At 38.8% G+C, this 15,074-nt stretch overlaps 1 protein-coding gene across 3 annotated transcripts; it reads left to right on the plus strand.

The window, feature by feature from the left end:
• Positions 1 to 1,025: 1,025 nt before the first annotated feature.
• LOC103710767 (putative plant SNARE 11) lies at positions 1,026 to 10,197 on the plus strand. 3 transcript variants are annotated; one of them, XM_008796648.4, is made up of 11 exons: positions 1,026 to 1,312; positions 1,394 to 1,569; positions 2,074 to 2,166; positions 3,068 to 3,161; positions 3,245 to 3,282; positions 4,677 to 4,771; positions 7,643 to 7,722; positions 8,128 to 8,184; positions 8,315 to 8,407; positions 8,493 to 8,567; positions 9,884 to 10,197. In XM_008796648.4, the coding sequence occupies exons 2-11, from the start codon at positions 1,496 to 1,498 to the stop codon at positions 9,974 to 9,976; spliced, it is 792 nt and encodes a 263-aa protein (XP_008794870.3). In that variant the 5' UTR covers positions 1,026 to 1,312; positions 1,394 to 1,495; the 3' UTR covers positions 9,977 to 10,197. The 3 variants fall into 3 exon arrangements, with proteins under 3 accessions (XP_008794870.3, XP_008794869.3, XP_017699202.3); XM_017843713.4 differs by having other exon boundaries at positions 1,254 to 1,393; positions 1,512 to 1,569; XM_008796647.5 differs by having other exon boundaries at positions 1,028 to 1,569.
• Positions 10,198 to 15,074: the final 4,877 nt, after the last annotated feature.

Consider the following 15,074-nt stretch of genomic DNA (forward strand, 5'->3'; position numbering starts at 1 on the left):
TCTTCCATCTCTCGTCACTCTCCTTCAGCGGTATGGAATGCATAAAATCTTGTTCGTTCCAAGCCTCTCCCTCTCAAATGACGGTGAGGAATTAGAACTCCACATTCCTCTTCCGCATTATCAAATTTGCAAGGATCTCCTTTCTCATTTTCTTCTGAAAGAACTTCTCAAGTTCTCAACTTTACACCAACAAACCCAGAAACATTCCCAAGAGCCAACTCACAATGCTCACAATGCTCCATCATCACTGTCAATAGTCCTAATATAACGTAGGAACAAATTGGTGCTTATCAGATAGATTCTCACCTAAGTCAATTACTCATCAACAATTTAGAGACTATCATAAGCCAAAAATATACAATAAAAAACAAACATTTTTAAAAGCACTAGGTTTATCAGATGCTTAGCAACTTTAACGGGCTTGATTAGATCTTCTCTCTAAGTAAATTTTTTAGTTGGATTAGATTTATTGTTGAGTTAATGAATTAGTCCAATCATAAACTAACATGTATAAACATTTCTATATGTTTTTTTTATTTTTTTATTTATTTTTGTGTGTATCGACTCGTAGTTGTATTAGTTTATTTAAAGTTCGCTGAGTACGATATCGATGCTATATTAGTATAGTACTATAAAATTTTTTTAATATCAAATGATATATTTAATATATTATTTATATTAGATATCAGTGCCGAATCGTGCTGATCCATCCGTCCAACCAATGATTTCTCCTCTATAGCCGTTAAGAAGGACGTGGTATACTGGATCGTATCCTACGGACGTTATTATCTGTACCCAGCTGGAGCTCGGACCCACCCAAACCCACGTAGGTTTCTGACCGTAGGCGCGTGCAATGAGTGGGATTTCAAAAGGAGTTTCCAAGCAATACTCCTTTTTATTCAAATGCACCCCGGTTACCTATGGGTCCGGAAACAGAAACGAGGGGCGCCGAATTATAGAAAAACAAGCGTTCACTTATCAATCTTCCTTCCCCTCCTAAAAGCCAAGCACGGGGCTATTCGAAAACATTTAACCCCGTTTCTCTCCCGTCCTCCTCGAAGGAGATCTAGGGACCCAAAAACCCTAGATTCCCGCCGCCCCTTTCGATCTGTCTCCTCTTGCGCCGGATTCGGCTAGATCCAGATCCCAAAATCGGAGCCAAGGTGGATTTCGGATTGGTAGATCGGAACCCTTCCCGTTCGAGCCATCGGAATCGGCCCTTTTTCAGTTTGATCTCTCGCGGTTCCTTTTATAGATCTGGAGGTGGAACGCTCGGATCGCCCCATAGGGTTTGCGATGTCTCCGAGTTTTGGTAATGTGACAGCTTAAAGTTGATTCATTGGTCGGATTCGGTTTGTTTTGATAAGCGGAGAATCGGTTTCTGGTTTTGTAGGTAGGAATTTGGATTAACAATTTTGTTGGTTTTCGGCTACAAAATTCTCTGAATTAAATTAGTTGTAAGAAGACTGTTGGAATTTTGACTTCCGGTTCGGAGATGGATTTATCTGCAGTCGGTGAGGAGCTGGCTCGTCTCGACGGGCAGATCAACGATATTCTCAGAGCATTGTCGTGAGTATCTTGAAACCTTCTCCTATGTAATTCTGGGTAGTAGAATCTTTTCAAGGCCAAATTCATGCCACTGAATATTTTGTTACAAATTGGTTAGAAGTGGTTACATTGATACGGAAGCAATCGCTAGCAAGATGCAATTATTCTTCATATTGCGCGAGTTTTAACATTTCGAAAAATCAAGTCATTCTTCCCCAAAACCATTAAATATGGTTTATCTAATTTGAACTGTAACGGGTATAGTCAAAGTTGATAGTTTCAAGAGAAAAATTTCTCTTATTTTGGGGTGTTCAGGAAACGAGCACAGCACAATAGATTTGAAGCACTAGATGCACGAGGCTTTAATTGCATTATCAATTGCAGAGAAGTATTTTTTTTTCTTGTATAATAGTTGGTTTTGCATTCAAATATGAACCACCACGTGTCTGGACGTTAATAGCTATGCGAGGCTTGTCCATGTTATACAAGGACTTCTTCATGCTCATGGTACGCCATTGTTGACAGAAATGGATTCCAGAAATTGGAGAAGATCAAAGACCCAAATAGGCAAAGCAGGCAGTTGGAAGAGCTTACAGAGAAGATGCGGGAATGCAAAAGGTATTTAAAAGTCTCCACCTTTTGTGATGCTAAAAGATCTTGACGATTGTAGGTTTTCTGAATTCTTCATTCCATATTAGTTCACATGTTATCTGGAGAATGTTTTGAATAGGAGGCTGCCATTAGGTGACCTCTACTTACCTTTTACATATATACATACATATATATCTACATATATATCTGCATATATTTCTACATATATATCTACATACATATATGTATGTATGTATGTATATATGCTTTTGGATATTGGTTCCTCTCATCTACGATGTGCTAGCTGTTAAGCATGAGTTTTTTAAGATGCAATGGAATTAGCTAATGAATCTTGTTTAGAAGACAGCTTTAACTAAAGACTTATATATTTTGAAAGTTTTTTGTTGGTATAAACTTATATATAGGTTAAGAGTAATCATAAAGATTGAGCCTTCTTTCAACTATTTTAGGTTGGTTGTATGAATTCTTATATGCCTATCTTTCCCATCATGGACTATCTGCAGTCTGGCTTTAAGCTTTTCCAAATCCTTTTTCATAAATTCTTCTCATGTTAGTTCTGGGCATTTCAACCTCTTTAGTCTTTACCATGGTATAAATTCTTCTCATGTTGGTATAAATATTCTCAAATGTGCTTTGTTCATCTTTTTGCTTGGTCCTTCTATTTTAGTGAAAACAATAATATGATTATATTTTCCTAGGCATGACTTTTTGGGCATAGTTTTGTGCTTATGCTGCTGTATTTCACCTTGTGGTATATGCTAAAGATGGACCATGGTCTATTTAGATATATTTATTGTCCAAATGTTTATTTCATGAAGCTGTTATTTAAACATGTCAAATATGGGATTCCGATTTTATGGGAATATGCATTGTTGGTTAATCTTCTGATTTGATTTTTCTTCTCTAGGCTTATCAAAGAATTTGATAGAGAAGTGAAGGAAGAAGAGAGAAGAAATACTCCTGATATCAACAGATTGCTGAATGATAAGAAACAGTCTATGGTGCTTACCCAACTCTTACCTTCTTGTTGTTTTTCCTAATTAAGTCATGATGCCTACTGATTGAAGGCATTTTTGTTTTGCAGATCAAAGAATTGAATTCATATGTGACTCTTAAGAAGCAGTGAGTGCTTATCTTTGTTAAAATTATATTATTTCATCATTATCTATGGTATCTTATTCGAGCATCATGTTGGTCTTCACATTTATATGAGCATCCCAATCTTTCGCTTTAATAGATTATATAACAATACTCATGCATCTTGTGCCTTGTTGCACATATTTCTGCTGAGTTGCCAAAAAGTAATATTCCATTCCAAGATTCTGAAACTTTACATTCAAAATTCTGAAGACAAAATCTTTGCCAATTTGTTTATATTATATTGAATTTATTCTTCTTGTACAGTGACTGGGATGTTTGAATTACACTTGCTCTTGAATTTTATCTGAAGTGCTATTTGTTGCTGAAAGATGAAACACACTATTTTGTTGTCATGTTTTTGAGCTTTATGTTAAATCTTTCGTATCAAGCATCCAACCAACAGTTTAAGGACTGTAGTTCCAAACATGTATGTTTGAAACATTTGCAACCATGCTAGCTGGAGCATGCAAGCTTCGATAATGGCAAGGAACTTATTTATTTATTTTTCTCATTCTGTTCTCTTTTTTTTAAAAAAAATATTTCTGTTGTTTCTGTCATTGTTGGCTGAAAATCCCTCTATCATATCCATCATGGACATGATTCAATTAATGTAGGGTTGAGACATAGGATATGCTTTATATAAATTTTTTAAAATGTTAGGTTGCCTTCATATTGCAGAGCATTGGCCTTTAAATCCAAATGAGCATTGGCTCAAGAAAATTTCAAACATCTCCTTCTTGTCCATAATCTTAATGTCTAAATAGAGGTCTGAATATATCAGGTGAAATTCTTGTTCCTAATGAATTGATTAGGCCTCAGGAGTATCCAAGCTCGGAAATGACATCAGATATCCGACAAGGCAAAAGCTCAAACAATTACTGAAATAGCTATTGCCTATATGAAACCTAGGATGACCACCTTCTGGTCTCCTGCCGACTATGTGCATGGAGATTTAAAAAAAGGAAACTTTATTATTAATGAGAAAATCTCAATGGAGTTCCAGCAACATGCTCATTTCCAAGAATGATAGGACATATTCGGCCTTCAATATGAATAGTATGAGCACTAGAAATTTAACAATTGCCGAGATCGACAGCCATCAATGTTGTAAATTTACCAATTGATTAAAATCAATCACAGCTATAAACTTCTTTCTGTTCTAAGGATAGCTAATTGCTCTTGGACAAAGCTCTTGATTATGTAAAACTGTCTTTTATTTATACTAGCAAGCTTCTTCTCTACTTCTCCTGCTCATTTAATAGTTCTTTTTTCTTTAGACATCAGTTTGAACGGGTGGCCATTTGCTCATCAATTCAGGATCTCTTGTATGTTATCTGGAACTTTCTTTGATGTCAGCTTTACATTTGGAACCATAGGTATGCAAGTAATCTTGGAAATAAACGCATTGAACTTTTTGATGCACCTGGTGGTGGAGATGGGTTTGTTGAAGAAAATGCTGTGTTGGCATCATGTAAGATTTCTTGCTTGTTTGTGTGATATCATTCATTTTTGAATCGATCTAATACATATTGGTAAGTGGATCAGGTAACAATCTTAAGCATTTCTAAACTCGCTAATTTTAATGCTGCCAAGTATTTAAATGTAAAATTAACTGGTTTCACAACTTTTCACCTTAGTAGTTGCTTTTACATTGGATGTTAGGATGTGTGGCAGCTGTAGTGCATTGATTCACGCAACTCATGCTTGTCCCCGGAATATCTTCTAATGTATGGAGTAGTTGAAAGCTCATCGCTTGAAGTTTCATTAGACCGACACTGGTTATGACCTTTGACCTTGTGGCCAAGATGACCTTTACATTTATCTTGATTATATTCATTGTTGTGTTTTCTTTTTTAATCAGTAGCTGGATGTGAGTGCCTCTTGATGGTCTCTTTGAGGATACCTACATGCAACTTTAGTCTTCCATATTTTTGCAGTTTTTGCCATCTACATTCTGTAATCGATTGGTTTATCCTTTGTGTTGAGTTTGAGTATTTATACCTTGCTGGATGGAAATAGTTTCACAAAGAGCTATCATGAGTAAGCTCTTTTGACTATGCTCTCCTCGTTCAGTGTTGCTAGCCTTCTCTTTATGTAGAATCATGCTTGAGGATGATGATTAGACATTACTTATCCAAAGCAATAACTGCATGTCTTCCAATTGGAACATCAGGACCCACACAGATTCTTGGGTGTTGAATGTTGATGATGTCATCCCTTTCAGAGTATTTGCTATCTCAACAAATCTACATACCTAATCAATTTTATGTCTACCCAATATGTGCACCAATGTATATTCTGTTTGGGAGTTATCTCAGTGATTTGATCATCTCTTAGTTTGACATTGCCCTTGCCTATTTATGTGGTACATCTGCTAGTGAATCTCCTCACTTAATTCACTATATGGCTCTTTGTGAATTTTCTAATACCTTTGAGAAACTATGTCCAGTTTTCCTGTCCTTTTCCACTTGCTGCTCGAGCACAAGGTGTATAAAATAATGCAAATTAGATTAGTATGACTTTGTCTGCGACTAAATTACTCAAATCTTATAGTGCTTATATCCAATTTAGTAAAGAAATCATGAATTTTACCATTTTGCAAACTTTCATCTATTTTTTGTATCATCAAAGAAAACTTGTGTTCATCTTCCATAATATGTGATTGGACTGTTCGGGAATGCTGAGTTTGTTGAGCATGTGCATACATAAATAGTATGTTGTATATGAGGGGTACAGACTATTGTAGGTATATTTTATTGCTTGGACCTTCATAGTGGTTTGTTCCATCAGTGCAGCTTTCCTCCAGTGGCTCAAGTTAGAAGCGACTTGGTTGATATTGACTTGACTTTAACATATTTTGTATGTGCCGTCGAGTTTGTGACTGTAATTCAACCAATTAATGTGATATTGCTGCTTTATGTAGGTAATTGTTTGTGATGCACTGATGAAATACATATCATTAGGATTTTGGAAGTTAACAAGCTACTGCCATTCTTACAAGTGGGCTGAAGTCTGAAGTTTTCGCCACTATCAATGCTCCATGTCAGTTGCAGGACTTAACAACCAAGAGTTCCTTAAGCAATCCAGCAAAAATTCATCTATCTTGCATTTGATTCTGATAAAGGATTTACACTGTTTGCATGGAATTAAATATCGAGAATATCTTGGATAAGAATGAAATTGAGTTGGCTTTTTGTGCTTATGAAGGAAAGCATAAACTTAACATTTGATTGGTCCTTCTTTTTGTAACTCTTTGATTGACGTTTGAGTGGAGGAACAAATCACCGTTCTAAGCAGCAACTTGACTACCATAACTACTCAAGTAGACAAGATAATGGGAGAACCGCTGATGGTTCAATAATTTGAGATGGTAGATCTGTTTGACTTTGTATGAGCTATCAGTATTGGTGGAGATTGTACTCTAGCTGTTAGTGAACTTCAAGAAGAGGTAGAGACAGCTCAGATACAGAATGGTAATCTTGACCTAATAGATGGTTGGTGAGGAGAGCATACAAACTTGTAAAATCATACTAGGGTTCTCCTCAAGTGCAATGCAAAATATTCAGCATATCATGATGCTTTACGAGGGTTATGGGTAATTTTTGTGGTGTCCACCATAACAGGGGAATGCATTATATCAGATCATGCAGTCAAATTCATAAAGAATTTTTTATTGGCATTATATGATATTTGAAGCTGTCTATGAGAAAAAGGAGGATCCTGTAAAAATTCATGTAAGAAAGTTTTGTATGATTTATCCATATATGGTAGCTCGTTGATAGAAAATAAATGAATGACCTGTGGCTCTTTGATAGAAAATAATGGAATGACCTGCTTAACAGACATGTCAATGCTTTATGCATTCTGCTCACGATGTCATAATATGCTGAGCTATGGGGATGTGAACTGCCTTTTGATGCTTGCTGCAATTCATACTGTATGATAAATTACAGAAGACTCCAATTCACTTAGACATGAATAAAGCTATGTGATGGCATGTGGTGAACCTTCTGAACAAAAAGCTAATCCAAAATGTTTGGTCATTGTTGTAGTGTATATTCTTGATTTTAAACTCAACCTCACTGTCAGACATTCCATTCCACATACCTGGATTTCTTTGTCAACGCAGCCATGTTTTATTCTGTCAATCTGAGGAATACTATACATATATATATGTGTGTGCGTGAACGTGTGCGTGCGCGCGCGTGTATGTATGTATGTATGTATATTGAGTTCTCAAGTAGGATCATTTAATTAATCTATGAAAATTTTTAATAGCGACAATATCTGGAAATTCTGGTTTAATTTGATATTGACTGAAAGTCTCCTATGCGCTGTGCAGCTATGACCAATCAACAGCTAATGGATGCTGGAAACAAAATGATGGATGAAACAGACCAAGCTATTGAACGCACAAAAAAGGTTAGTTGCTGTTTGAGATTGCTCGTATGGTATTGCTAGGAAAAGTGCACTAGTGTTTAGTCTCCCAGACTTGATGATACTCCAGAATTTGTCTTCTAACCTATTCTGATTTTAGAAGTGGCATGACCTAGAATTACTGGAATCCTGGTAGTGGTATGTCTTTTATATAATCCTCATATTCTAAAAGAATGGGGGAAATTTAAAATTTTCATAATTGAAAAAAATAATGGAAGAAGATGCTACTTGTAACAATTTCTGTGCCTTCCAATTTGTGTTATTTCTGTTCCTTTCAGGGGCTCTATAAAGTGTAGAATTACAAGACACTAGGATCCTTATTTTTGTTTTTGCCTTTTCCCTTAACAAGCCTTCAAAGATTGAAGTTTTGACATTGAATGTGTGACAAAGGTTGTAGAAGACACTGTCAATGTTGGAGCAGAGACAGCAGCTGCTCTCAAAGCACAGGTATGCCATTTTCTCAGAGTTGTCAATCTAGCATTTTGACACAGTCTTGTTATTGAGTTGATTAATTTTCCTCTGCAAGCTGCAAAGAGGTACAAATTGTTCATGACTGTACATTTCTTATTGTTTTCAGACAGAACAAATGAATAAGATTGTTAATGAACTAGATTCAATCCATTTTTCAATCAAGAAGGCATCTCAAATGGTCAAGGAAATTGGTAGACAGGTCAGATTTCTGAAAGAATTGGATTTCTGATTTTCTCCATATATGGAGGTGCATTTCTCCTGATATTTTTGTTCTGTCATGTCAGGTTGCAACTGACCGCTGTATCATGTCCTTGCTTTTCCTGATTGTGCTTGGTGTGATAGCAATCATTATTGTCAAGGTAGAATATGTTATTTGCTTGCTTCTAAGTTAATTAGACTTCCATTTTTCAGTTTTGGAACTATTTCCATTTAATTGGCAGCATTTTGCTGATATCAGGCCTCGATATAACTTTGCTTTATAGGATCTCAAAATTGCACATCAGTGGTCACTCATTGTGCAACTAGGTCTCACTATGAAATCCATACCTGGACCTATCAAACTGAAACTCTGTCGCATGAGATTTAGCCCTTTACAGAACTATACATCATTGGGTTCCGGAATGTATCAACATAAAATTTTGACTCACTTGAGACAACCCAATCTAGGCCTATATCCCTGGACTGAGGTGTCAAACCAGCCCTTGTTAATTTCTAATATGTATTTCTATTTTGTGTCTTACAAAAATCGCCTTCTATAAATGCTATTCTACCCTTTTTTTTCTTTTATTCTAACTTAAAGCCTTTGTGTCTCCTTTTCTGATGGTAATGATTGTGCAAAAATGCTCACCTTCTAAAAAATATAGAAACAATAGGGTAACTGATACTATAGTTGCTCTCTCTCTCTCTCTCTCTCACACACACACACACACACACACACACACACACTTCCACATACACACCCCCCTCCCCCTGCTCTCGAGTACTCATTAAACAAAAAAAAGAAAAAAAAAACTTTCTTCTCTCTCCACCACTTTTTAAATAATCAATAGAGTCATGAATTCGTGATCATCCTTTCAGACATTATATTATATAGAACTCTGTTATATGTGTGTGGGAGTTGTGAATTAGCATTATATCAACAAATTGATGCGCAAGCATAGGAAAATATGACCCAAAAATTTGGTATCGTTTGACTTCTGTGTGTGTGTGTGTGTTAGAGGGAAAACCCTAGTATTTTCAAAGTGCAGCCTTGAGCAACTTCTGTCTTTTCAAATACAATATGTATACGAGTTTTACTATTTGTTTTATCTCTTTCTTTTCTCAATGGGAGGAAATAGAATGGTTAAAAGAATGTTCTCTACCTTCTATATAATTCTCAATTTCCTAAAAGAATGGATCCCTGCCTTACCCCAGAGTTGCTGCTACGATTTTCCTAGTTAATCAGTTAGTAGAGCAGGGATGTTTGTTTTTCCAAAGTTTTTGGTATCTACCTGTTACATAATTTTGCTTACGGGAACGTTCTATTTGAAATGTTGTCCCAAGATTAGGAAAAATCTCATGTCATGCATGCAAGTTGCCGTCTATGTGAAAGATTTTTCTTTTTAAGTATTTTATTTTTGTTGGTGGATTTACTTTTTTTGTAAATTTGTTAAGGCATGATATTTTTAATGTCCAGATTGTGAACCCGCATAACAAGGACATTCCGGATATCCCTGGACTTGCTCCACCAGCCAACAGAAAACTGCTTTGGTTTCATAATTATAGATAAAAGTTCATTCTTCTACTATGGTTGTGTGCTCCTTGACAGCTATTACAATTAGCTCCCTGTACCTGACAAGGCAATTTTTATCAGCCAACGCCAGCTGAGATCTTTCATTGTTGGTTATGTATTTGTTCATTTCTCATATAAGTTGTTTTTTTTAAGAAAATTCTGAATTTCAAATCAAGATGTGCTGAATCAAATGAAGAACATGTTTTTTTCAAAAATTACATGTTGAAATTCAGTATGATCCTCATCTTGGTGGCTGGCATGTTAGTTCTACTGTGAATCCTGTCCAAAGCAACTTAGCCTTATCAAAAGTGACCAAAGTTACTGCTGATATGCCATTCCTTGCATTCGTAAATTATGTTGTCTCAGCTTTTTCACCATTTACAATGTGATCCAGATCTGTATATTCCAACCAACAACAGGCATTGCATATTTGCTTTTTAAGGACTTTGTTTATCTAGAAAATGAATAAATTTTATTAAAGTTACTTCGAACAATCAGTCTTTCCGTTTGGTGGCCTAATTACACAATCTGAGTGGATTGATGGGTGATAAAGATGTTGCTCAATGCCAATCACCATGCATGTTTGTCACTAAATATTGTCTACTTTTGTAGTTTAACATCAAACATTTTTACGTCCACTACTATTGGATTGCAAATGACAATTAATGTTAATGGATAATAATACTACACATAAAAAGACACCCCTTCTGGATATCGTTCGATGCAAAAGAAAAAGTTAGGCTTGTTTAAAGAGTTAAACCTGAAAATATCAGATGTGTAGCATATATGAAGTCATGTTGGGTGTAGAATCCAGTATCAAGAATTATTTACTTGTAGATTGGAACTCTCTACTCTGACTCCATAAAATCCAAGAATCCAAAGCTCAGAAGCGACTGTATCTATAACTGTATTATATGTGCCTCTTTCCTTCCCTTTCACCATCTGTTGCTTTTATTGGTCTGCGGTTTGACTGATTCTGATGGGCAGTTGTTTAGCTCTCCTTCTTCACTGGTTTGAAGGGGACAGGAGTGGAAATTGCTAGTGGCTGCTAAGCGACAGCAGGTAGCTCTCCTTCTTAGATTTTTTTTTTTGTTGTTGTTGTTGTTGTTGCTGCTGCTGTCCCTTGTATAATTCCAAGGACTTTTTTGGTTTTCTAGAAGACATCAACTCATCAGTCTGCTGGGTTTAATCAATCTATCTGCCAATTTCCTTGTTCCTTTGCCTATTCCTGAACTGGGGGCTTTGGAGTGCACGAAATCATTCGATAAAGGAACAAAAAAAAAAAAAGAAAAAAAAGAAAAAGAAAAACGAAGACGGTTTAATGAGTCAAGGTCAAGCATATAAAACAATCAAGATGTCAACTCTTCCTCTTATATACGCAATTTAGACCCTAGAGGGAGAGCTGTCAACTCAGTTCTTATCGTTCAATCCCATCATTAGCTGGTTTTCAGGGCTGCCATCTGTAATATCCGGGCCCAATACAGACCGGGCTCAATACTGTAGGGCCCAGTTGAAGGGTATTGGGCCAGAGGGGTTAGCGGACCACAATGGCCCATGAAGAGTAGCCATGGAGGGCTGCCATCTCCCGCCTGAGGGCTGAAAGGACAGGACCACCAGATGGCCAACGGAGAGACCCCAAAGACATGCAAAACGGGAGCCCACCACCTCCTCTCCTTCGGTAGCTGAGCTTTGAGCTGGCCTGAAGAGGGGGGGGGGGGGGGAACTGGTGGCTCCCAGAGCAGTGAGGAAGGAGAGGATGCCACCTCTCGTTAGGGTCAAGTCCTAAGCCCAATATTTATAACCCCTAAGATTTGCTAACCCCGATTTTAATATACCCCCCTAAACCTCTAACCCTCTGGATCTACTGCACCAGAGAGCTAAGCTCTGGAGCTGGAGGCGGAAGGGACCTTGCAACCCTAGGAGAGGAAGGAGGGAGCTTGCCGAGGAGGAGGTACTGTCCAACTCCAGCCAACCAAATCAAGGTAAGGGCCCCTGTGAGTAGGGTTCTACGTAGGGAAAAAAGGAGGAGAAACCCCTCTGTGGGGTGTTCTCCTCTCTGTTTCATCAATGAAACAGAGGGGAGGAGACCGGCACAGAGAGGGAGACTGGCACAGAGAGGGAGACCAGCATAAAGGAAGAGGACCGGCACTGAGGGAGATAGGAGAAGGGCCACGGGCCGGACCCACGGGTTGCGGGCCGGACTCAAAGGCCGTGGGCCGGCCTGAGGACGGCCCAAGCCCAGGCCCGATGTCCACTTGGGCCGAGCCCAACCGAACTCGGCCTGCGCGTGACAGGACAACACAACCCTCCCCCGGCCGCGGCTGCCCTAAGGCTGAGGGGCAACCGAGGGCCGCCGGGCCTGGCCGAGCCGGCGACAGATGCGGCCACAGGGCCGCCAGCCTCAGCCGAGCCCCACCTCTTCGCCGGTGAAGGGGTGGTGGCGCTATTTTTTTTTTTAAAAAAGAGAGAAATAAGGGGGAAACGGAAGCAAGAGAAGAAAAAAAAATATAAAACAATATACTTACCTCGGACCACAGCCTTACCTCGCCGTGGTCGGAGCGGGTGAGAACCTCCTGGAGGGGATCCAGCCTCGATTCCACCTCCCGACCCTCCACTTCTCTTCTCCGGCATCACTTCGGAGAAGAGGAAGGGGGTCGGCTTTCCGCCGCCGCTACCCCGAAGGAAAGCTCCACCTCGGCCGGTGGATCGGAGGAGCCTCGTCTCCCCGGTCGCCTGCGAGAGGAAGGAGAGGAACCGGAAGGCGGCGAGGAACGGGAAGGGCACCGGAAGTGGAGGCGGCCGGGGAGGCGCTTCAGCTGGAGCAGGAGGGTTTCGGTGGAAAGCGAGGGAGACGAAGAGACCAGAGAAGAGAGAAAGCCACGGGCCGAAGCCTCTGGAACCCCTGAGAAGACCCTTAAGTGGGTCTGCCTAACGGGTCGGATCCGAGTTCGGGTCCGGAACTCGTTAGGCCCAAACAAATTAAAATGGGTTTGGGAAAAACCCAATAAGAGGTGAACCGAGCCCAATTAAATGAAGTGAGTTTGATTAAGCCCAAATAGCGTCAGGGTTGAGCCTAACTGAGCCTGAACGGACCCAATTAAGCTCAATTGAGCTGGGTCCTAACCATGTTCATATCATGTTGATCTCAGCAGGCTCAATTAGTTCTAAATCAGGCCCAGATCAAGCCCAATTAAATTGGCAGAAGGCCAAATTGGCTAGAAAATGATGGACCTAACCATAAATCAGATCCAACCCTTTTATTAAAGGACCATTTAGGCCTTGTAGACCCAAAGTTACTTTAATTGAACCCCAAAGGCTTCAAGTTGGGCGAATTGAACTGGGCTAAGATCCTTGGTTGGGATCCAAACAAGTCCATGGTAAGATGAACTAAATTTTATGATAAATAAAGGATAATGTTAGTCTTATAATGTGGTTTTAGGAATCAAAGACTCGTCGTCCGGATCCAAGAAATTGGACAGCAACTTATTGTAAGTAACCTGCTCTAATCCTGTTATGGATCATATCATGTTTATTTATATTTTCCAAGTGTTATTTAAGTACATACTTCATGGATGATATGTTATGATTTCATAAATTATGACCATGTATGCACCATGATTATGCTGATATTTTAAATCATACAAGCAATTTAGTATAGCAAAATCCTACTTAGTCAAGAGGCACTATAAATGGACTCAAAGATGCTACTGATCGAATGCAACTGAGCTGGCCTTGCTAGTGGCCGAGAATGACTGAGCCGGCCCCGCCAGTGGCTGACTATAACTGAGCTGGCCCTGCCAGTGGTCGAGAATGACTTCGCATTAGCATCCGGGAGAATGGACCACGGCATGCCGGGGGCACACTTTCATATGTATACTTTATGAAAATTTTTGTTTGACTTAAAATACTGCTTTATTTACCCAGCATACATATTTTGCCATGATAAATTGTTAGATAATATGCATGTCAGTTTCTCAAACCCTGTTTAAATATATTTAGCATTTTAGTTGATCCGATAGGATTATGCAGAATTACTTACTGAGCCGTGTAGCTCATGCCCGTTTGTTTTCACCTTCTTTCAGATCCTCACCAGTGATCGCCATCAGATGTATTTTTCTTTTATAACAAAGCTTCGTTATGTTTGGAGAAGCCTGCATACTTTTGTATATCTGAATAGTATAGAAGTTCTGTATTTTGTATCAGGCTTAAAGGTTGTACTGCAATATTTTAATATATGAAAGTTTGAATTCTATTGGCTACCTGTTACCCCTGTATGAGGTTGCATGTTATTGTGGGCGATAGTCGGCAATGGCACGGCCATGTCACGGATCCGGTTCCGGCCGTGAGGTTCCAGTGCTGCCATCGACCCAAGCAAAGCCTGGGCAGAGGCTTAAAACTTGAAGAGCTGGTGGCCTTTTCTGGTTCCCACTTCGCTTGGACTCCACTGTAAGTATTTTGATTTTTGTGGGCATTGTCTCGGCTAGGGTATCCTCCATTTTTTACATTATAATTCTAGATTATGCAGCCTGTTATTCTTATAGTTGAAAAGAAAATTGTACCTAAGATTTTCAAGAATGCATGGGTGTATATCTGCAGGAGTTCTTTTCTTTTTTTCCTTCCTTCTTCCTCTCTTTCATAAAAGGGGTGTATCTCCAGTAGTTGAATCAGATATTTTAACTCATGAATCGTGCATGTAATATTACAAATGATACTGTATATTCCTGCATAGATTGACTTGGGCTTGTTCTACTAATCAAGCATCCACGAGGACTTCAATTCGGCCGACAGTATCCAAATTCAAAGCTCAGACAACATATTGTCCAAGATTCATTGACGACCTTACAATCACCAAGATACCAACTTGTGGTTTCACTTGATCTGTGGAATTTTCAGAAAATCTCCCTGTCATATCTTCTTATACCTAATAATTGTTGTTTTTGCATGGGATCTTGGCGCTACTTTTTGTAAAACTCCTTCCTGTACATTTTTATGTGATCAATTTCTTCTTGTTTTAGATTTCAGAACCATCTGCATGGTTTTATTAGCGAAAAATTGTTTGATGAACCAATGATCAACTTCGTTTTCTTTTTGTTTA

Source organism: Phoenix dactylifera, chromosome 3, assembly GCF_051530095.1.
Source record: "Phoenix dactylifera cultivar Ajwa chromosome 3, Ajwa_hap1_PhDact_Kaust_v1.1, whole genome shotgun sequence".
Lineage (NCBI taxonomy): Eukaryota > Viridiplantae > Streptophyta > Magnoliopsida > Arecales > Arecaceae > Phoenix > Phoenix dactylifera.

What these genes read in the sequence shown, in the direction of transcription:
- LOC103710767 (XM_008796648.4), top strand. Translation starts at nt 1,496, where the DNA reads ATGGATTTATCTGCAGTCGGTGAGGAGCTGGCTCGTCTCGACGGGCAG. An exon ending in TATGTGACTCTTAAGAAGCA is followed by an intron (nt 3,283 to 4,676) that starts GTGAGTGCTTAT and finishes TTGGAACCATAG; the next exon opens with GTATGCAAGTAATCTTGGAA. An exon ending in AAATGCTGTGTTGGCATCAT is followed by an intron (nt 4,772 to 7,642) that starts GTAAGATTTCTT and finishes TGCGCTGTGCAG; the next exon opens with CTATGACCAATCAACAGCTA.